At 45.7% G+C, this 23,130-nt stretch overlaps 1 protein-coding gene across 2 annotated transcripts in view; it reads left to right on the top strand.

Moving 5' to 3' along the window:
* Positions 1–748: 748 nt before the first annotated feature.
* Positions 749–23,130, top strand: part of MACROH2A2 (macroH2A.2 histone) — a 47,944-nt gene continuing 25,562 nt past the window's right edge. Inside the window, exons 1-4 of one of the 2 annotated variants that reach the window (XM_032795212.2) lie at positions 749–1,058; positions 10,260–10,496; positions 21,570–21,676; positions 22,426–22,623. In XM_032795212.2, coding sequence (XP_032651103.1) covers positions 10,325–10,496; positions 21,570–21,676; positions 22,426–22,623 — 477 coding nt within the window. In that variant the 5' untranslated portion in view covers positions 749–1,058; positions 10,260–10,324. Of the gene's footprint in view, positions 1,059–9,815; positions 10,497–21,569; positions 21,677–22,425; positions 22,624–23,130 lie in introns of those variants that run through there. The other variant, XM_075072641.1, reaches the window with a different exon arrangement.

Here is a 23,130-nt window from a genome sequence, read left to right on the forward strand (position 1 = left end):
ATGACAGAAGTTTTTGGTGCTATATAGGAAACCTAGATTTTTCTGTCATTTCCGCCTTTCCATTGTTGCTGCATAGAACCTGCCTGATATTAATCTACAGCAGTTATAACATTTGACAACATTTCCTATTTTCTTGTCTCAAAATAGTATTTTATAACCTTTCTTGTTTATTTACAAAAGGTGTGTATTGTATTGTGGTTAAACAATATTGCCAACTCTTGTGACTGCATCACAGGGTCTCACAATATTTGTTGCTTTTTCAAAACCCCAACTCCTCAACTGGTGTGACTGAACAGCTCAGCTTTCATTTTGAAAAAAGGCAAGTCTGTAGCTTTTGTGGTTATAGCAACAAGCTTGAAAACACTTCCAACCCCATATGGCAAATAAAAAGAACCCCAAAGATGACTTTAGAGCCAATTTTGTGATATTTGAACATTTAGGGTTGACAATATTGCATCCTGACCTCATGCAAGACCTGAAATACTCTAAAGGCTAGCAGATCACTCTCCCCCACATTTTGGGATGAGTGGCTCCCTTAATATCACTTCCGGCACCAAACCCTGGCCCTGGGTGCTATGAACCAGCCCTGGATATTACTTAATATCCCACCAAACATGTCATTTAAACGACCCCTAAACATCACAATGGCGCAACTCACCCTGCCCCCGCCCCCGCCCGGCCAGCCTGTTCCCGCACTCAGGCAAACCCGCTTTTATTTTATGGACTGCCCCAGGGCACCCCGCAGTCAAGGCCGGGGAGCCCTTTCATCGTCAGCGGGTCCCTTTTGGAAGACAGGAGCCAGCGGGCCCGGCCAGGGAGAGGCAGCGCGCTGTGAGCAGGCGGCAGGGGCTGTTGCAGGCAAGCTGCAGTGACTCCTCCTAGAGGCGGTATGTGGAGAAGAAGGAGCCCCCCCTCCGTTCCCCTCCAGAGCTGCCGCCGCCGCCATTGAAACATACAATACAAGAGAAAGCCAGCGGCAGGCGAGCGCAGCCCAGAGGAGTCAGCGGCAGCAGGAGCCTCCCGAGGCGGGGACGGCGGCTGCGGCGACCCCAGGGCAGGTGAGGAAAGGGGCCCGGCGGGTGCGGAGCACTGGGGGGGGAGGGGGGACATGGCGAGGAAAGCGTCCTTCTGCCCAGACTCCCCACCCGCGGCTGAGCCAGGGCGGCTGCCCTAAGCCGCTAGCCCAGGGTGAAGGACTCCTCCGAGGGACTGGGGCGGGCCGGCGCTAGGCGCGGGCTGGCCCGAGGGAAAGGCCTGGCCGGCGGCACGGACGGCCGAGGCCGGTCCCAGCTGTGGGAGGTCTGGGCGCAGGGTGGTGACCGGCCCCCGGGGATGTGGAGCCGGTGCTCTGTGCGGCGCCAGGAGCGATTCCCAGCGGCGCGGCCCGGAGGGGGTGTGCGCTCTCTCCCTCCCTGTGTGACTCTCCCCGGGGGAGTGGGGCGAGGCGAGGGCACTCCCCCTCCGCTTCCCTTTCCGGGACGCCCTTTCGGTCGGAGCCCGGTTAATGGCAGCCTCCATGTAGCTAAGCGTACAGCCCCCCTGGAGCCGCGCTTTGGGGGCGGGGCTGGCAGCTGACCGGCAGCGGAGACTCGCTCTTTGGGGGGTTTGCGCGGGAAGAGTCCTTTCCTCCGGCGGGCGCGCGCCCTTAGCAGCCCCCTCTCCTCAGGGGCGCGCCTCAGCGGGTCGCTTGTATAGTCCCGAACCGTTCGGAACGCGCCTCCTACCAAGGGCCCCCTTATGCCCTAGTCGGCGCGCGTCTTTCAGCGCGTCAGAGAAGATGTCCGAGTCTCCAGCCCTTCGGCCAATCACTTCACGCCCCCGTAGTTCTCCAGCGGTGCGCGCCGGATCTTTAATCTCTGGCTCGGCCAATGAGCGCGCGCAGCACGCACTGGGGGGCGGGTCTCTTGGGTGGCGAGGAGCGCGGAGAGGCGAGTCGCGCAGGAGGTGCCGGGGAAGGGGCCTTGGCAGTTTGCATTTGAAAAAAAAAGGCGGGTTCAGGCTTGACAAAAGGCTGGTGTTGGACTAGGAGCCCGGCCCCTTAAAGAGACAAGCGTCGCAGAGGCTACCTCGGGGAAAACAAAACAATCGCAGCCCGACAGTGCTGCGGGGAGAAGGCAGAGCCTGTTCTCGTTCGCTGGGCCAGAGCGCCGCCCGCCCCTCACCGCTAGGCCTGCTCTGAGCTCGGACCCTGCGGGGACTGAGCGCCCAGAGAGCCGCCCGCCCTGGGCTGCCCTTTGCACCAGGGCGGCATGTGGGGCGCCCGCGTGGGCTGAAAGTGACCCTCCCCCTTAGTACAGACTCAGTTTCCCTTTGTGGCAGAGCTGTGGCGGCTGCTGTCTCTTGTCTAATGTCTAGATTAGCGCGTGTCACGTGCGATCAGACACGCTGGTGCTGCAAACTGCTGCTAGCTTCCTACAAACTCACCTGGGGAAAGGGAGGCCACATTGCTGGATGCTGGTTATCAACCCTCTGGTCAACCACATTCATCGACTCCTATAGCTCTTCCTCAGCTCCCACATTTCACTTCATCTCCATCATTGGGGCCCGAAATTTGCCTGCCACCAACTTCAAAACATCTCAAACATTCACGGTTATCTCAGTTAGTCTTGTGCTGAAGCTCTTAATAACTCCATATTTTCTTACGATTACTCTCATTTTTGGCCAGTGGCCTTCCTTTAGGGCCTGTTTAAAGGAATACTGTCAACTTTAAATCCAGAGACAAGGTGGATGAGATAATATCTTTTATTGGACTAACTTCTGTCCAATAAATACACACACCACCCCCCTGCCAGACATAAGTTTCACCACCAAAAGTGCTGGTGTTGACGGTTCTATGTTGGCAAGAGAGGGTCTCCTGCTGACATAGCTAACACCGCTTATTGGGGGTGATTTAATTATGCTGGCAGGAGAGCTCTCTCCATTGCAAGGTCTGGAGTGTAGACAGCTGGAGGGACAAGCTTTTGATCATACACGGCCCTGTATTTCAAGGGACCATTCAGGGTGAAGTATCCCGTTCAAGGTGATTCCCTCTGAATAGTCCCTTGAAATGTGTAGTAACTACTTAAGCTAAACAATCTGTTCAGATCTTGTATTTAGCTGTGACACTGAGTATGTTTCTGAAACCTGAAGAAGAGCTCTGTGTATGCTAAGAACGGGTTGGTAACCTTTCAGAAGTGGTGTGCCAAGTCTTCATTTATACACTCTGATTTAAGGCTTTGCGTGCCAGTAATACATTTTAACGTTTTTTAGAAGGTCTCGCTATAAGTCTGGGGTTCTGGCTGCCGACTCCTGCCAGTCAGGGTCTCAGCCCTCTGCCAGCCAGGGGTTCCTTCACCCAGGCCAGCAGCGGGCACTGAGTGGGACCAGCGGTGGGATCCCAGCTGGCAAGGGGCCAGCAGTGGGAACCCCAGAGCAGTGGTGGGCTGAGCCACTCAGTCGCTGCTCTGGGGTTCCGGCTGCTGGGCCCTTGCCAGCTGGGGTCCCTGCTGCAGCCCCACTCACCTTGCTTCTGGTTAGAGTTCCCGCGCAGGTCCCCGCCAGACAGGGTTCAGGCCTCCGGCTCTGCTCGGCCCTACCAGCCGCCAGTTCCGCTCACCTCAGCTGCCAGTCGGGTCCCAGCCGCTGACCTCCTGCCAGCTGGTTAACAACTGATCACTCAGAAGCCTGTGTGCAGCTTAAAGTATCCAAATACGTGCCAGACATTGGAAAACTCAGCAAGGAAAGGCAAGGATCACACTAAACTGATAAGAGCTGCATTTTAATTTAATTTTAAATAAAGCTTCTGAAACATTTTGAAAACCTTGTTTACTTTACATATAACAGTAGTTTGGTTATATAATATATAGACTTACAGAGACACCTTCTAAAAAATGTTAAAATGTATTGCTGGCATGTGAAGCCTTAAATTAGAATGTAAAAATGAAGACTCGGCACACCACTTCTGAAAGGTTGCCAACCCCTGTGTTAAAGTATCTCAGCCCTGACCTGAACTCATAAAAAGAAAAAATTCTTTAGAATAAGAAGGAAAGAGTATTGTAATACAACGATTCCTTGACAGTTGGGAAACAGCTGTTGGGGAGAAGTGCAAGGAACAGTTGCACAGAAGTGTGTGATAGTTCTGGGAGTATTAGGAAAAATAAGGATCAGGTAAAGGGAGAGGATGGAAAATTAGAAATAGTGAGGGAAGAGGGAGTCAGGAAAATGATTTACTGTAATTGCCTAATGAGAGAACATATATAATGTAATAATTTCTCTCATTACTTTGTAGTCGAGTACTTTTTCATATCCATAGCTCTACCAATGCGCTGTGATCTTTTAACACAGATGCTGAATGCAACCACAACATTTCTGATAGGCGAAATACTGCTCCTTTTGCGGTTTTGTCATTGACTTAGAAAGAAGCAGGATTTTGTCCTTCAAAAACAATGGAAGAGAGATTAATTTAGTGTGAGTTTGAGCTAGATAGATACTTGATAGTCATTTGAATGACAGTTATCACCAGAACTAAAAAGGATGTGTTAGTGAGATTATTCAATGTTATAAAATAAAGTGCTGAGTTTAAGATTGGCTTGTGTGAAATTAAATAAGTTTGGCAGTTTTATTTTGTTTTTTATTGCAGTATGCTATCTCATGTCCTCTTTTGATCAACATAATTTGTAAAGTAGCTTATGTAATACTCCTTCCATCTTGTCGAAGAACTTGTTTTCATCATTATTTTGTAAAAAGCAAAAGTTTACTAACAGTCACTGGGCCTGAAAGCACAGAACAGTTACCAAGGGGAAATTCTGTTAAAATGTTGTGAAATAAAATTGCAAACCTTTGTGCAGCACTGCTAAAGTTCAGGATTGAGGTGCATTGGTACAGTTGTGTGGCAGTGTATGGATGTTTCCTGAAGCCTGACATAGTGTTTATCACAGTATTGCATCCATTACCATGATATCCCTAATGCAATTCATCCTTTGCTGCCAGAGTGTTAAATTCAGCCACAGAATTAAAAAGGGGGCAGGAGGGGAAAAAGCAGCTAATGACATAATAAAATAGCATTGTTGGGGGGGGCGGTATTTTTCATTCAGTAGCCCCACTACTGACATTTTAGAACAAATATTTATCCAGTAATTAGATTTTAGATCACATGGCAATTTTATTAATTCCCATACTACAGCACTTGATTCAAAATTGGTAATTATTTAGGATGAGGTCATATGTATCTTCAATTCTTAGAATGTCTGTATACAAGGTTATTACTTTATTCTCTCTTAGTTTTCATTACTATACTATTAATAAACACATTCAGAAAGGAAAATCAGCAGCATGGTAGATAAGGACAAATGGGGGGTATTTTAGACCACTGTTGACTGTTTGGTGTTTTTCTTTCTTAAATGTGGCAGAAGTGTAGCTAGAATTCAATTTAGATTGAAAGTGTCCTTGATTTCCTGATGGCTGTTAAAGGTGAGCAATTTTTTTGAACATCTAGACTAGTATTGGACAGGAGGGCCTTTTCATATAGTCATTTGCTAGGAATAAACAGAAGAACTAGACCTGGATTTCAGTGTTCTCAAATGGATTTTGAATGTGTCTTTGTGATGCAGTGATATCAAAGGCTGTTAAGAGCCAGATCACAGTAGCACACTATATTATGTTGTTATTCCCGGTTATAGTTTTGTCCTTCACTCCCAGTCTGTCAGGGATTGCAAGAGCTGTTGAGGCAAGAAGTTTAGCTCCTGCAATGAGTGAATAACACATGTCACAAAGCAGTGCCCTCTCCTCAGCTCAGGAGGTCTGGGGTTTCACATGCAGCTCTCCTCAGCAAGTTTGGTCATGACAATGTAGGACCTTGAAATTACATCGTAAAATTGGAAAAGATCAGGTTGTCTGTGGCAACCCCCCTTTTAGGGCATAAAAACTGAAAGCAGGCTGAAAAATGTGGGTGTCGAAAAATAAAAAGATTTGAATGGAGTGGGAAGAGAGTTCTGTGTTGTGCCTTCATCATGCTGTGGAACTCAGAAAGGCCCATATCTACAGCCATAGAATAGATTTCCCACAATGCCTCACTTCATGTCACCACAATCCTTTTCAACTTAATCTTTTCTTTTTTTCTTGTTCCACTGCTGTGAATGCATATAAGAGAAATTCTGTACATATGTCTTCATCAGCAGAAGCATCAGGTGCTGCAGCCAAATTCTTCATACACTTCATTAGAATGACACAGGACTTACTGTGATGTCATTCTAATTAGGCATTAAAGTGGACAGCTATCTTTACAAAATTAAAATGTAGAAATTACTTGACTAATAGCTGAAGCTGTATCTGTAGCTAAAAGCCTTTTATACTGTTTAAGTAAAATGGCTGATTCCAGAGTCGTCATGATGTTTACCTGGGAAACTTGTTTATTGTTTCCACAAAACAGGAAGATGCAAGGAGGGAGCTAGATTTTATTTTCTTTGCTCGTTAAGCCTAGCCTAGATTGGCTCTTCCCATGGAAAACTTCTGCAGAAGGAAGCCAGAGGGGCAGAAAAACTGGTAATCATTCCCTTTAGGGCAAGAGATGAGGGACCTCCTCCCAGCTCCATGGAGGTTGGCTCCTGTGGCTGCTCAGTAGCAGCTGTGAGGGCGATCCAGAGGAGGATGTTAATATACCTCTGACCCATATAATTTGCCTCCCAGAGTTCCAGCTGAAAAAGACGGAGCAGAACAAGGAGGGATGGTTTTGTGGAGTACAGCCTGTTCTCTGTTTCTCCCTATCTCACCTCACTTCTACCTCCTGAACTTAATGGACCTCCATTCACATAAGACACAGCAAGAAGAGTGTTAAAGAGGTGGCTCTCATTCTCTGCCACATGGAAAGGAGGAACATTAAATATAGCCATGGCAGAATTTGAGGGGTTTTTTTTATATAATTTCAGTGGATAAAAATCGATGCTTATTTATAACTTATTTTTATCAATTTAAATGTTCAAAATTGCAGGAAATTATGGGAGTAGGGGTCAGACAATAATTATGAAGTGACAGTAGATGTTGAGATTTAAAAGGTTATAGCTTTATAACTGTTAAAAGACAAATTGTCAATATCACGTCAAAATATACAAGGTAAATATCCTTAAATGAAACTATGTTCTCAGAAGCATATTTTTTACTTTGTCTGTCTGTAAATTATGGATAGAAATATTTTTCATTGGTTTGCATGTGTAGGTTGAAATCAACCAATAAAAATCCAGTCTTTCCAAATTTAACTATGTACACATTCACAAGGGATGATCCAGCTCCCTGTAGTTATTATAGGCAGAACAGACAGTGAGCTACTGTGAACAGTGAACAGACAGTGTACTACTGGTAGTTCTGCTTGCCTTCCACCCTAACACCCTGCTTTTGATTGCTTATAACTGCCAAACTTAATCATTGCGGCTGCAATTTTCTATACTGGTGTCTACCTCAGGGCATGGCTACACTTGCAGGTGTAGAGCACTTTGAGTTAGAATCATAGAATACCAGGGTTGAAGGGACCTCAAGAGGTCATCTAGTCCAACTCCCTGCTCAAAGCAGGATCAATCCCCAGACAGATTTATGTCCGAGATCCCTAAATTGCCCCCTCAAGGATTGAACTCACAACCCTGGTTTTAGCAGGCCAATGCTCAAACCACTCCAAAATATAGGAAGAAGGAGGACCAGCCAAACTGGGTAAGTGGACCCAGTGAGGGTATCCTGAATACCCTGCAAAGAAACAGTGTGCTGAGCTTGTTATAAGAACCACAACTATGTGAGAGGGTGATACTGACCATTGTTACTTTTAAGTACTTGTATGTGGACACAAGCTACATTTAGCCATGTCAATAATTGGTTACACGATCAGTAAGAAGATGTAGCGTGGACAGGGCTTTAGAGAGGATTCCTCTAGGTCAGTGTTTCCCAAACGAGTTAAACCAGCCTTCGTAGAGCACAGTAGGGAAAGCGTTGCAATCTATCCACACTGACAGCTGCAAGCGCACTGGCGTGGCCACATTAGCAGGTCTTGCAACGCCACAGAGAACAGTACATTGTGGTAGCTATCCTAGCATGGAAGTGGCTGCAATGTGCTTTTCAAATGAGGGGGGTAGAGTATGTTGTGTGTATGGGGGGGAGAGAGAGTGGGTTTTGGGGGGGCTGAGAGCATGTCAGCATGCTGTCTTGTAAGTTCAGACAGCAACAGACCCCCTCCCTTGCCACTCTCTCTCACATGCAGCATTCCACAGTAATGGTTGCTTTGTCTCGGAGCAGATAAGCATGCCAGTTGTCAGAAACGGAACTTTCAAAGGGCATATCGGCATGCCTGGAGTGATTCCAAAACAATGACAAGAGTGGCCAGTTGATTTAAGGGGATTATGGGACATTTCCGGAGGCTGATCAGAGTGCAGTAATGCAACACCTCGTTCACGCCACACCTGGGCGTTTCAGCCAACGCGCACTAAATGTTAATCTTCTCACCGAGGTGGAGTACCAGGAGTGCTCTAGCCCTGGAGTCTACGTGCCTTGCCAGTGTGGACGGGTAATGCGCTGGGGCGCCCGGGGCTGCTTTAATATGCTCTAACTTGCAAGTGTAGCCAAGCCCTTAGGTTAGGTTTTTAACAAAAATGGTTCAGACATTTTAGAGAATGAGGTTAGAGGAGAAATATGTTGCTTTGCCTGCGTTAACAAAATTCTTACAGCCTTTTAACCGAGAAACTCTAGTTCCTCCATGCTTTGAGATATGTCAGGAGGATTTGCTATGGTGCCAGGAGACCTTTGAAAATCCGCCCAACTTTGACCGAACCCTGTCTCATTTAGTGCACAAGGTAGATGGAGTTCAAGGAATGATTCAGGGTTGAGTAGTGAATTAGGCTGTTGTCTGTAGGACTCCGACCACACTTGTTGTCATGGTGGGAAGGTGTGTAGTGAATGAGGCATGGAATTGCAAGAAGAGGAAGGATGGTTTCATGGTTAAGATAGTTGAATGCCACTTTTGAGAACTGGATTTTATCTGCATCTGCCAGAGTTCTAATGGAATGCTGGCAGGTCACTAAAATCAAAATTTTCCACAGGTAGCCACTTGTGTGTTCCTCCCTGTCTGAGTGCCCAACTTGATTAAGACATTGGAGGCCTCATTTGCAAAAATGTTGGGCTCTCACAACTGCAAATGAAGTTAATGGGAGCTATGCTTTGAACATATGAAGTACTGTAAAAATGCCAACTACTCTGAAAAATCAGATTTTAAGCATCTAAATTTGGGCAGCAAAATTAGTGGACGTATTTAACAATATAGGCCTTAATCTCTCAGTTCCCCATCTATTAAATGGAAATAATACCATCCCATCTGATACGTGTGTTATAAAGAAATTCATTAAGGTTTATGAATCACTCAGATGCAATGATGAGTGCCATAAAAAAGCCCATACACAGATTTTGAATGGTATACAGTAATTAAAGCATGTAGCCACACACTAAATGGTGAGGATAAAAAGCAATATTAATAGCTACCCATTCAGTAAGCATTGCCTTTTTTGTGTACTAATGAGACGGGGCCCTAAAGGAAAAAATAAATAAAAGTCTGTGGCCATGTAATGCAAGACTGTATAAGAATGCATCCACATTCTGAATTAAGGTTGCATGCGCAACCTCACTTCTGGAAGCTGAATTAAGGCAGCTGAATTAAGATTGCATGGGCAACCTCGCTTCTTGCATTCCCTAATTTTTGAGTGTTTTACTTTGCAACTGTAACATTCTTTTAATGTAGTTTATTTATGTAGTTTTATTTACCGTAACAAACAGAACCAAAAGAAACTTCATTAAATAATGATAAGTGTTACATGCCTATCTCCCACCATGGTATGCTGAAAATATCCCCCTCACTTTGTAAATTGATTTTAAGACATTTAGCAAGAATTAAATCCTTCCACTGCAAATGTATCATCACCTGCTGTACACAACAAAGAGATGTTTACAGATATATTGAATAGCAGCAATTTTTTTCTATTATAATCAGTTAATGTGCAGTCAATTTTCTTGTATTCCCCAAACTGCTCTTTCTGATCTATTTCTGTCTAAATATACAGTATGCAAAAGAACAGAGATTATAGTGTTTTGAGTGCTCAGATTGTATGCTGTTTGATAAGTGATGCCTCTGTTTAATATCTGTATTTATTGTGGCCAGATCAATGTCTCTGTGAGAAAGCACAAGCAAGTCTATATTGATACTGTTCTGTAGAAGTTTCTGCTATACTCACCGTCAATCCATCTCTTTTCCCTTGCAGCTTTTGTGTAGGTGCAAGTAAATTAAAACTTTCTGTCAGCAAATTGAAAGGAATATAGCAGCAAGATGTCTGCCCGAAGTGGGAAAAAGAAAATGTCCAAAATGTCACGCTCAAGCAGGGCAGGTGTTATTTTCCCTGTGGGGAGGATGATGCGCTACTTGAGGAAAGGAACATACAAGTACCGGATAGGTGTTGGAGCGCCAGTCTACATGGCAGCTGTCATAGAATACCTAGCAGGTAAATTAATAGCCTCATTTTAGAACTGCTGATCATATACAGAGCCAAGTGAAGTCCATGGGCTGTGCACACTGGCAAGGGGTGGCGGGAGAACAAGCTCTAAAAGAGTATAGAATATACCAAAATGAATTTAATGGGTTGAGGTGAATTCCTTCACATATTGGAGCAGCGGGGGCAGCATGCTTGATCTCTATGTGGAAGGATTGTGTTACTGTTCTGTAATGATCTCTTTGCCTGATCTAAAAGTGTGATGGGCCATAAAGGGTGTTGCACTGAGTACTTTTTTCACAAAAGAGAGACCAATGTGATGATGTAGGACTTTGAGAGAGTTGGTTGAGTATAACAGAAGAGAAAAAAGGGAGAATTCACATTACTGTAATAGCATGTTCTAGTTAAATTAAACTACATTCTCTTTAACCACATCTACCCTTACAAAAAAAAGCCCACAAACAAAACCCAAAACAAAAAACACCAAAACTTGTTAAAGTGGCTGTGATATGTGGTTGTGGTTCAACTTTGTTATGAAACAGTTTTGCTTGCTTACATGTCCAGAAAACAAACAAAAACCCAACCCCCCGCCCCCACACCTACCTTTAATGATGTGAGAGAATGTTTTAACTTTAGTAAATACCTAAGCTTTATGTAGTGCCATGAAATTGAACATAAGGTACCAAGGATGGGGGTGGGGGAGGTGACACAGGTTGCTGTTGCTGCACTAGGTTTTCCCCTAGGAAGACATTCAAGTTCATATTCTTATTAAGATCTAGAAGAATTTAGCCTCAGTTTCATCATAATATAAATTTGTGCACATCACAAAATAGTCCCTTAGCATAATGTCATTGTACCTGTTGGGGGGAGGATTCAGGTTGAAATTACAGAGATGTCACAGTTGAAGACTGAGGTTTATTAGGAGAACTGTGAGGAGCCTGAGGCCTGGACTAGTTGAGTGTGCTGCAATTCACAATTACAGTTTATTGCAAGAGCTGCATGGGGGAAACTTGCATGGAGCCTGTCTGCCCAGGTAACAGCATATGTGTCTAGCAATTCCTATCTAGTCCTTTTTACACATATTTGATGCACTTCTGTTATAACTACTCTCCTTGTCAAAAAAATCATAAGGAATCAGTTTCCTTTTCAAATGCGTAATACAGAAGGATTATTCTGACACTGAAAAAATAAGCAAGTCTGGTTTTCAGGCTTTAATTATGTATAACAGGAGGGAGCAAAATGCTGGTGACGCTTTCATATTAGCCATAAAGCAATTCTGGAATCAGAATTCACCTTTATCTAACACTGGTTTTGAAGTTAAAAGGAAAAATATTGTCTTTTGGTACAAATACAGTTAAATTTAAATAAAGCATTTCTGTTCACCTATGGTTCATCCAACTGCAAGAAATAACAAATCCAGAAAAATAAGTTAAGATTGAAATGCCACAGGTAAAAGATCCAACCTCCAGAGAAACAGACTCAAAGTCTGAAATGGTGGTTGTGCCTTCCTCTCTTTCATTTTCTAATATATTATCAATTAAGTTGTTTGTTCCAAAATCTGGAGTGTGCATACGTAAATAAATCTTGAGAGTGCATACTTACACATTCTTATTTTATATATTAAGGGAACATAGTTTCCCTGATCATTGTAGGCACCGAAATCCATCTTAGAAGGATATGGTGAAGTTATGCTATAAAAGGGAAGGAGGATGATTTGGGAAGACCTTGCAGAGCGTCCTTAGCCCTCTGTGGCATGGAGCATGGCTCTAAGGCAGTGTTTCCCAAACTTGGGACGCTGTTTGTGTAGGGGCCAGTTTGTTTACCTGCCGCAACTGCAGGTCCGGCTGATCGCGGCTCCCAGTGGCCGCAGTTCACTGCTCCAGGCCAATGGGAGCTGCTGGAAGTGGGGGCCAGTATGTCCCTCGGTCTGCGCCGCTTCCAGGAGCTCCCATTGGCCTGGAGCAGCGATCCGCGGCCAGTGGGAGCTGCGATCGGCTGGACCTGCGGACACGGCAGGTAAACAAACTGGCTCGGCCTGCCAAGGGCTTTCCCTACACAAGCGACATCCCAAGTTTGGGAAACACTGCTCTACGGGGATACTTGCATGGCTGAGAGGAGGATTGGGAAGAGTGAGGCCAAGAGGATCCATTGTTACATGGATCCTCCAATCTGTCCTCCCTGCCTAGCTGCTGTCTTGGGCCTTCCGTCCAAATTTGGCCAAGTTGTAAGTCTTTGAAAAACCTGCAGTTTGCATATACTCAGTAGAAAGATCTTTGATTTTTAACAGTTAAAATCCTTGTAGTGTGCTTCAGCCTCACAGTTCCTACTGTGACAGACCCAAACCAGTGGGCTACAGGAGTCTGGTAGAGGGCAAATATACTGGTCACTGGGTGAGTAGTTTTCTGTTCCCTGAGTGACCAGAGAAGGGGCTGCACTAGAATAATCAGGAACTTGCTAGAACCAAGTAAGGCAGACAGGCTGAGTAGAACACCTGCAGCCAATCAAGGCAGACTAATCAGGGCACTTGGCTTTAAAAAGGAGCTCACTCCAGTCAGGTAGAGAGAAGTGCGTGTGAGGAGCTGGGAGCAAGAGGTGCAAGGAGCTGAGAGTGAGAGGGTATGCTGCTGGAGGACTAAGGAGGTGGTGAGGATAAAGAAGTTGTTTGGAGGAGGCCATGGGGAAGTAGCCCAGGGAGTTGTAGCTGTCATGCAGCTGTTACAGGAGGTACTATAGACAGGTGCAATCCACAGGGCCCTGGGCTGGAACCCAGAGTAGAGGGCGGGCCTGGGTTCCCCCCAAATCTACCAACTCCTGATCAGACACAGGGGGAGTTGACCGACATTGTGGGGAAGATCACTGAGGTGAGCAAATCTACCAATAAGTGCAGGACCCACCAAGGTAGAGGAGGAACTTTGTCACAACTGGTGTCAACAGTGGGATTCGGTGTGCACAGTGTGGCAGAAGGAGGGTGATTTAAAAAAAAAAGAGAAGGTTTAATTTTTTTTTCACCACAATGGATGATGTAGTGCGGGCACTGATACAAGCCACGGCGGCCCAGCAGGAGGCTACCCGTGTCCAGGCAGCCGCCCTACAGGAGGCAGTGCGGCTGCAGCAAGAGACTAATCACCTGCTGATGGACCAGGTTTCTCAAGACCGAGCTATGTTGCAGGAACTGGTAAACCAGGTAAAGACCCTTATAGAGCTGAACCGCAGCCATGATGGTACGCAGATCATACGAGCCAGCCATTGGCTGCAGAAAATGACGCAGGAGGATGATATAGTGGCATATCTTCTGGCCTTTGAGAGGACAGCCCTACGGGAGGCCTGGCCTCGAGATCAGTGGTCTGGCATCCTTGCCCCATTCCTGTGTGGGGAGGCCCAGAAGGCTTACTATGATCTGCCTGAAGAGGCTGCAGCAGACTACCCCCAGCTGAAAGCAGAGATCCTGGCCAGATCTAGGGTAATGACCGCAGTGCAGGCCCAGCAGAATCACGAGTGGAGGAACCAGGAAAACAAAACCCTGCGGTCCCAATTGTATGACCTCATCCATCTCGCACTAAAGTGGTTGTGAACGGAGTCCTGGAGTCCAGAAGAGATACTAGAGGTTCTGGTCATCGACCGATACATGAGGGGACTTCCACCAGACCTTCCTGCCAGGGTAAGCCAGAACGAACCTTCCACCTACGATGAGATTGTTGCACTGGTAGAAAGGCGAAGGACAGCGAGGGAGCTGACACCACCAGTTAAGGAAGAGGCATCCTGGGTTAAACTAGCAGCACCAAGCCCTAGAGCTTGAGTGATGGGGCCACCAGGAGACCCCAGGTGGAAAAAGAGAGGGGCTGAAGGCTTACCAGAAGCCACAAAGAGTCGGAACACTGAGAGAAAAGAGGATCATGATGTTAGACTGCCCAAACCAAGAGACTGCGGAATTCCTAGGGCTCCATACAGATGTTATGCCTGCGGGGAGTGGGGACATATAGCTGTACAGTGTCCCAATGCTGAGGAGCCGATGCAGTGTAACCTGGGGAACTGGGCAGACCCATGCTCCCTAATCCAACCTGTGGGGGTCTCACTAACCCCACATATGTATACCATACCAGTAAAGCTAAATGGGGTAGAGACCACGGCACAGGTTGATTTGGGGAGTGCTATCACGCTTGTCTCGGGGAAGCTTGTGAAGTATAGTCAGCTGGTGTGGGCTAAGTGTACGGGGATAACATGCATCCATGGGACAGTTGGTTATTACCCCACCATTCCAGTAAAACTCAAAATTCAGGGGAACACTACTGAGGTAGCAGCAGGTATAGTCCCTAAACTCCCATACCCGGTGCTCATAGGGAGGGACTTCCCAGGGTTTGGAAACTTACTCCCAGTAGGAGGATTGGAGAAAAGGGGAACCCTGAAGTTAGTGAGCCCTCCATAGTAGACTGTCAACTCCAGTCTTCTCTGAAATATCCCAAGATTTATTTTCCATTCCCAGACCAGGGTAAAAAAGTCAAAAAGGAAAGGCGGGCAGCTTAAAGCCTTGGGAACCAAATAACTGAGGCCAAAGCCAGAGGGGTCGCTCTCGTAGGTAGGTGGACCCAAAGCAGCTGAAAAAGGAGGCACCAGGAGGAGAAGCACCGAGTCGACCCCGCACCCTAGCGCTCTAGACCAGTAGAGGCAACAAAGAGAATGGGCCCTAGATCTTGGCAGATTAGCCCCGGGAGAGGATAATTTTGGATGGGGACCAGGCGGAAGACCCAAGGTAACGACATTAGATTCATTTAGAAAAGGTGACTTGAAATAGATGGGGTCTCCGTTGAAGGAAAAATTCCATGGACCAGGACCCTACTTCATAATGAAGAGAATCTCTATACCGGCTTGCCACAAATACAGGGGCAAGAAGATGACAGCAGATCCTAGTACTCAAAAACACCCACAGAAACGCTTTGTATTAATCTTGCTCATAGTCATCTTTTGTGGGAGGCACTTTGGGGGTAGAGAAGACCTGCACGAGTCCTACGACGGTCTTCTGGCCCGGAAGTACATGAAGAAGTGTGAGTACTGTGCTTCCTGCCCGGTAGTGTCAATGCCATAGTCCCTCTCCCACCGGAGGGCACCTTTTAAGTACCCCTTCCATTATAGAGGTCCCTTGAGCGGAAATAGCCATTGACCTAGTGGAAACCCCTGGAGAAGACAGCTCAGGGGCCCAATAAATACTTGTTTTTGACCTATACTTACTCCGCTACCTAGAAGCTGTCCTCTGGCGGAACAACAGCCTCTAAAAAGATAGCTAAGAGCTGATGGGGATCTTTGCCTGAAGTGGGGCTACCAAAGAAAGATATTAACAAGACGAAGGAACCCCATTATGTCAAAACTAATGAAGGACCTCTGTACGCTGCTCAGTATAATACCCTGAGAACTTCAAGTCTACCATCCCAGACTGATGGATTGGTTTAGAAAGGTAACTGAACCCTCAAGGCTATGATAAGGGGAAAGGTGGAAGTCGGACGGGCAGGATTGTGGACGCCCTACTACCCTACCTTTGTTTGCGGTACCGGAGTACCTCAGGCTTACTGGGTTTTCCCCCTTCAAGTTATTATATTGGGCGTCAACCCCCATGGCATACTAGACATGCCAAAAGAGATCTGGGAAGAAGGAAGCCCAATGAGGGGAGATAAGATATAACGAACATGTAATACAGATGCGAGACCGGATAGCCCCTGTCACCCCTATTGTATGGGAACATTTGGAAAAAGGTCCAGAGGGACCAAGACCTATTACAATCACCAGGCAAAAGTCTGACAGTTCCAACCAGGGGATTGGGTGATGGTGTTGGTACCCACAGCAGAAAGCAAGCTTCTGGCCCAATGGCAGGGGCCCTATGAGGTGGTTGAACCCGTAGGGGAAGTAACCTAAAAGGTGCGGCAGCCAGGACGCCAAAAACAAGAACAGATTTATAACATCAACCTTCTGAAACCCTGGCATGCACAAAAGGCATACATAACTGTCCAAAAAGACCTAACCCAGGAAAACAAGCCTTCCAAACAGGTGAGAGTGTCTCCGATTTAACACCAGACCAGAAGAATGAAGTGTCTGAGATGATCTTCTGGAACCAAGATGTGTTCTCAACAAAACCGGGTCAAACAACCGAGACATATCACCACATTGTCATGAACCCTGGGGCCAGAATAACAGTGAGGCCCTATCGGGTGCCAGCAGCCAAAAGGGAGGTAATAAAAGCAGAAGTAAAAAAAATGCTGGAGTTGGGGATCATCGAAGAATCCCACAGTCGGTAGTCCAGCCCAGTCGTGCTGGTGCCCAAACCTGATGGCACCACAAGGTTTTGCAACGACTTATGGTGACTAAACGAAGTATCCCAGTTGGACGCGTACCCCATACCTCGCACAGATGAACTAGTGGACCGCCTGGGTAATGCCAGGTACTTGACTACTCTAGACTTGACAAAGGGATACTGGCAGATTCCCCTTGTGGAAGACGCAAAGGAAAAGACTGCATTCTCTACACCAGAAGGTCTTTTTCAATATACTGTCCTCCCTTTTGGACTACATGAGGCCAGCTACTTTTCAGCGCCTCATGGACAACCTATTACGCCTGCATAACAGTTATGCTGCTGCCTACTTGGACGATGTGGTCATTCATACCCCAGACTGGGAAACTCACCTAGAGAAGGTGGAGGCGAGTTGGCCTTACAGCAAACCCTGCCAAATGCGCTGTAGGGTTTACGGAGGCCAAATATCTTGGCTACATTGTGGGAAAAGGTCTGGTAAAACCCCAAGTGAACAAGTTGGAGGCCATTCAAAATTGGCCCCGACCATGTTGCAAGAAGCAAGTCCGGGCATTCCTAGGTGTAGTGGGGTATTAACAATGATTTATCCCCCACTTTGCCACAAGGGCAAGCCCCCTGACAGACCTAGTAAAAGCCCGTGGACCTGATCTGGTAAGATGTTCTGACGCAGCAGAGGAAGCATTCACAGACCTAAGGACTGCCCTCTGCAGTAGCCTTGTACTAATAGCCCCTGATTTCACCAAGGAATTTATCCTGCAGACGGATGCATCGGAAGTAGGGTTGGGGACCGTTCTATCACAGATGGTCGGGGAGGAGGAACACTCAATTCTCTACCTCAGTAGGAAACTCCTTCCAAGGGAACAAAAATATGCAGTGGTGGAGAGAGAGTGCCTTGCCATAAAATGGGCCATGGAAGCATTGCGCTACTATTTGCTCAGGCACAGATTTGTCCTCGTGACTGACCATGCCCCTCTTCAATGGATGCAGCGGAACAAGGAGAAGAACACAAGGGTGACCAGGTGGTTCTTATCCCTCCAACCTTTCCAGTTCCGTGTGCAACACAGAGCAGGGAGCCATCATGGTAATGCCAATGGCTTGTCACGTGTGCACTGTCTGGCATCCCAAGCTGCCCAACCCCTTGGTGTTGAGCAGGGGGGAGGGATATGTGACAGACCCAAACCAGTGGGTAACAGGCAGCTGGTAGAGGCAAATATGACTGGTCACTGGTGAGTATGTTTCTGTTCCCTCCCTGAGTGACCAAGAAGGGCTGCACTAGAGATAATCAGGAAACTTGCTAGAACCAATTAAGGCAGACAGACTGAGTAGAACACCTGCAGCCAATTCAAGGCAGACTAATCAGGGCACTTGGATTTAAAAAGGAGCCTCACTCCAGTCAGGCAGGAGGAGCCAGAGGAGAAGGGAGTGTGTGTAGGAGCTGGGAGCAAGAAGGCAAGGAGCTGAGAGTGAGAGAGTGTACTGCTGGAGGATTGAGGAGGACAAGCATTATCAGACACCAGGAGGATAAAGAAGGTGTTTGGAGGAGGCCATGGGGAAGTAGCCCAGGGAGTTGTAGCTGTCATGCAGCTGTTACAGGAGGTATTATAGACAGATGCAATCCACAGGGTCCTGGGCTGGAACCTGGAGTAAAGAGCGGGCCTGGGTTCCCCCTAAACCTCCCAACTCCTGATCAGACACAGGAGGAGTTGACTGAGGCTGTGGGGAAGATCACTGAGGTGAGCAAATCTGTCAATAAGCGCAGGACCCACCAAGGTAGAGGAAGAACTCTGTCCTGCTACACGTGACTGGACTTTGCATTCACCATGCCCACACTAGCCCTGAGCCTGCTACTGCCCAGGGCTACAGGGGCTCAGAAGGACTTTCCCTGTAATTACTGCTCCTGACCAGGGTGAAGCTGGGTACTGGCACTGAGAACAAGGAGCCTGTCTCTCCTATGCTCACAATAATCCCTCTGCTGGTACCCAGGCTGTGTGGAGGAGGAAGTCATCTGAGCTGAATACAGAAGGGAGAAAAGTTGGACTGAAGGAAGGAGGGGGAAGAAGTACAGCAGAACCCTGTTTATCTGATCCAATTGGTACCAGAACCAGATCAGATATAATCAAAACTTCAGATAATCCAGAGAATGGGAAAGTGCGAGGCTGCAGCACCGTCTAGCAGCCACAGGAGAGATTGCCCACTTCTGGACCTGTGTGCGCTGGTTGTTCAGTTAATAAGGAGAACCAGATAATGGAAGGTCAGATAAACAGGTTCTACTGTATAGGACAAGCAATCTGGTGAGATTGGGACTGGAGGGGTGGGAGAGATTGGGACTGGTTAGGATAGGACACTAGGAGCCGGGGGAATGAAGGCAGACTGGGAATAACTGGGCAAAAGATTGAGTTTGGAAGTTGGAGGAAGGGAGGTTTGGACTACTTGAGCTAGGAGATGAACTGGAAGTCATGGGGGGCAGTTTGAGACTAGGAGGCATTTGGCTAGGGAGGAAGGAGCATTGAGATCAGACAGAAGAAACTGAAACTGGCTGGACAAGGAGACTGGGACTAGGAACTAGTCAGGAAGAATGGGCAGGTGGTGGGGAGAGACAGATCTGACAAGGAGATGGAGTGTTGAGGGGGAAATAAAACTGTCTGGGCAGAGCAATTGGGACAAGGAGCCAGGGGGAGATTGGGGTTGGATGAGGAGCCCCATGAGAGAGACTGGCAGCCAATGTTTAAAAGAACATTATTAAAGTTGCAAAATCAAGCAGTCAGAAGTTAGGAAACATCAAAATGAAGGTTGCCTGTGCAAACTAAATGTTGCACAGGGCCCCTGCCTCCTTCAGTGCACAAATGAACCTGCACTGGGATGAATGTATATGTACAAGGGAGCCAGATTAACGTCGCACAGGCAGTCTTAATTCTAGCGTCTAATTCTTGAGTGCTTGATTTTGCAACTTTAATAATGTTCTTTTAACATAAGTAGTGCTTAATAGTTTATATATTAAACAGCTGCTAATAGTCTTTTACATAACTCATTACTAATAATTTCGAACAACTTTTGCAGTTTTAACATTCATATTTTGCTGCTTAAGGTTTATTTTGTACACTAAGAAGTAATAAAAACTGGAGGACAGGTTTGCAGGACTGAGGGCCTCTTTTCCTCCTGTGGAGTTAAATGGCCTGTCAGGGGTGCTGGAATAATTTTTATAGGGGGGTGCTGAGAGCCATTCAGTGAAATAGTAAACCCGTATATGATGGAAACTACTTCAAGCCAGGAGCTGTGGCAGCACTCCTAGTTCCAGAACCTGTGCTTTCTGCTGTTGTCCCTGGATGATAAGCCAAGTAGTTTTCTATAGATTTCCAGTGAGTTTTCCTTGGAGATTTTTGTATTTGTACCTTTTGCAGTTATTTTTTTTTTAAATGAGAAAAAAGTACAATGTCACCAATGAAGGACTGATGCAATTGTGATGTGAACCCCAGTTAACAAAAGAAAAAAAAGCAAGGAAAGAGCGGGACATTAGACATTCTTAAAATGAATCAATGCTCCAATGTTATTTTTATGCTTGGTTAATGCAAAAAGATACCCAACCAAACAACCCCCCCCCTTCCCATTAATATACTAGTAGAGGTACCCGCCCAAGAACAGGTTCTTCCTGTTTTTCACTATATACGAGGTTAAATTTGAGAAGTTAATGAGTCCCACTGATTTAGCTGAACATTGTTTTAAAAAAATTGTAGCAAATAAAAAAAAATCACATCTGCCTGTGTGTTACATCTAGATAAATCACAAAAAAGGTAACTGAGGTTGCAGATCACAGCTGAAACCTTATTGCTAATCTAGAGAAACTACTTTTCACATGAAGTATGGCATGACTATCAGTCCCTGGAGTTTCTGGAAGGGATTCACAACCAACAGTTCATGCAGTCAGAATCTGGGTAGCAAGTTACCTACTTGCACCCAAACCAAAACTCTTCCTTATGTAAAATGAATCTTCACTCAGCTTTGTCAGTGCCCCTCAATCTAGACCTGTAGCATTTCCTTTCTGTTCTGTTCTACTGGCCTTCACCATAATTCTATCAATGCACCTCACTCCTTGCCAGCAGCATTTTTACTTGTCTAGTCCTAAGAATCTTCACTATCAAGACTCTCTACTCGATTTTTGTTTTTTTCCATTGGATGCTCACACTGCTTTATTGTTGTAGGATTACTTATGAATTTTGGGCTGCTGACATTTTTTGAAAGAGCATTGTAACTTGACATTTGAAGAAAGCAATATAGAATTACATGAACCAGTTTTTAGCACCCTAGCTTTTTACAGTATCTTGGAGAAGTAGGAAAGGATCACAAAATATGTTTTGTAATTTTGCATAAACATTGACTATTGTTTTGTTTCTATGTTTTTCAGTAAGGAGTGGTAGATTTGTAATAAGATTTTTAGCCTGATTTTCCTTTACACTAAAGCCACTTTACACTGCTTTGGCGATATAAAGTGGCATTAGTGTAAATGAAAGTAAGGCTGTTCTTATCTTGAGAACATTTGCCACCATAGCAGGATAATTTCTAAGTAGATCAAACCTGGGATTTCAGTTATTTGCTATTGTCCCTTTAAAGCCAAAAAGCCCCCCACATCTGGAAATGATACCTTACAGAAGTTGGTCAGAAAGATGCTGTGATACTGCACATCAGATTCTGGAGTGGGGAACAAGATGCTTCATTATTCCCTGAAGAAAGCCTGCACTCCAATTTTGTTAGATTTATTGCTTTTCTGTTGCTGATTTTTGCCCCCAATGTGTTTGCAGCTGAAATACTAGAGCTAGCGGGGAATGCAGCAAGAGACAACAAAAAGGGAAGAATTGCCCCCAGACACATCCTCCTGGCAGTTGCCAATGATGAGGAACTGAACCAGGTATGCTTTTAGTTTTTGGTTGTTTGTTCACTGTAGCTCAAGTACAACTGCCATACTTAAAGTTTAGAAACAGTCCAATGCGGTATTCAGATGAGTCCAAGATGGTTCCCACAACAGAAAATCAAACAAGAATCTGCCCACCAACATCAGAACAAAAACGACTTTTATGCCATGGACTCTTATTTATGCAAGAAATTGAAAAGGACACTGTAGGTAATCCCTTGTTCTTTATGTCTTAAATGGCCACCTGCATGTTCTGTCAAGTGATTTGCCAGTAATATATGAATGCGTAGTTGACTTTGTGGGAGAGATTTTATTGTGCGTACTTCAGGACCCCATTCCTTCAGTGCTCCCATAAACAATGCCAGAATCTATCATTATTTCTTAGAGTTTCAGCAGTACTCTATCTCTAGTTAATTAATCTGATCCATAGCTGAGTTATTTTTTATACTAGGCATGGCAGATGGAGAATTCCTTAATTACTTTTATGTCTGTAATTCTGTATCCCTAGCCAGCATCCTTTAATTTCAGGCTGTTTACCTTTGCTATTAAATAATTATTGTGAAGTGCATTGTTACTTTTGTATGAGCGTTACAGTACAAATGCAACAAATAGAATAAAATGAGCATTTTAAATATTGTATACTCGACTTATGTATAGTGCAGTGTAGTCTATGAGGACAGTTCTAGTCAAGAATGAGGGATTTTAATCAGATGAGTCATGCTTCTTTACACTGCCTCTCCCTGCAGTTGCTAAAAGGAGTGACCATTGCAAGTGGAGGGGTCCTGCCCAGAATTCAACCAGAGCTTCTTGCCAAAAAACGAGGTGCCAAAAGCAAATCTGAAACTATCCTTTCCCCATCTCCTGAAAAGAGAGGGAGGAAATCCTTGGTGAGCAAGAAGAGTGGAAAGAAAGCAAAGGCTACCAAAGCCCGGGCACCCAAAAAGGTAAGCGAAAACTAGGTTTGGTGTTTTTGAGAGATGGGAGAGACTGGTTGAATGAAGAATGATACAGGGGAATAGGAGAAATTAGATGGATGCCTTCCCATTGCTTATTAGTTGATTGGTATCTTGTTTGTAACAACTGGAAGTGGGAGGTAGGGGTTGATAATGAGTGAGAAGTACATGATCCAGGATTTTCTCTCAAAAGAGTAGAAAGTAGTGGAGAAATGAGCCATCAGATTATTTCTGTAATGAGCTTCCAGAATCGTGGCAGTCAATGCTTAGAGGATACTTTTCAGGTATCTTCACATTACCTTCTATGATACCTTTACAAAAACCCATACTGTCACTAGGATCCTGCACCAGCTTTGTGGGAAGGACGCTGTAGCATATAAAACACACTTCCTCATCACCCACCCTTATTTTTTCCACCCTCCTTCCCAAGAAGTCCAACACCAAAGCAGCAGACCATCACCACCTTCTAGCTAAGAACTGTAACGTTTTCAGCCACAC

This window comes from Chelonoidis abingdonii, chromosome 15 (assembly GCF_003597395.2).
Source record: "Chelonoidis abingdonii isolate Lonesome George chromosome 15, CheloAbing_2.0, whole genome shotgun sequence".
NCBI classification, from domain to species: domain Eukaryota; kingdom Metazoa; phylum Chordata; order Testudines; family Testudinidae; genus Chelonoidis; species Chelonoidis abingdonii.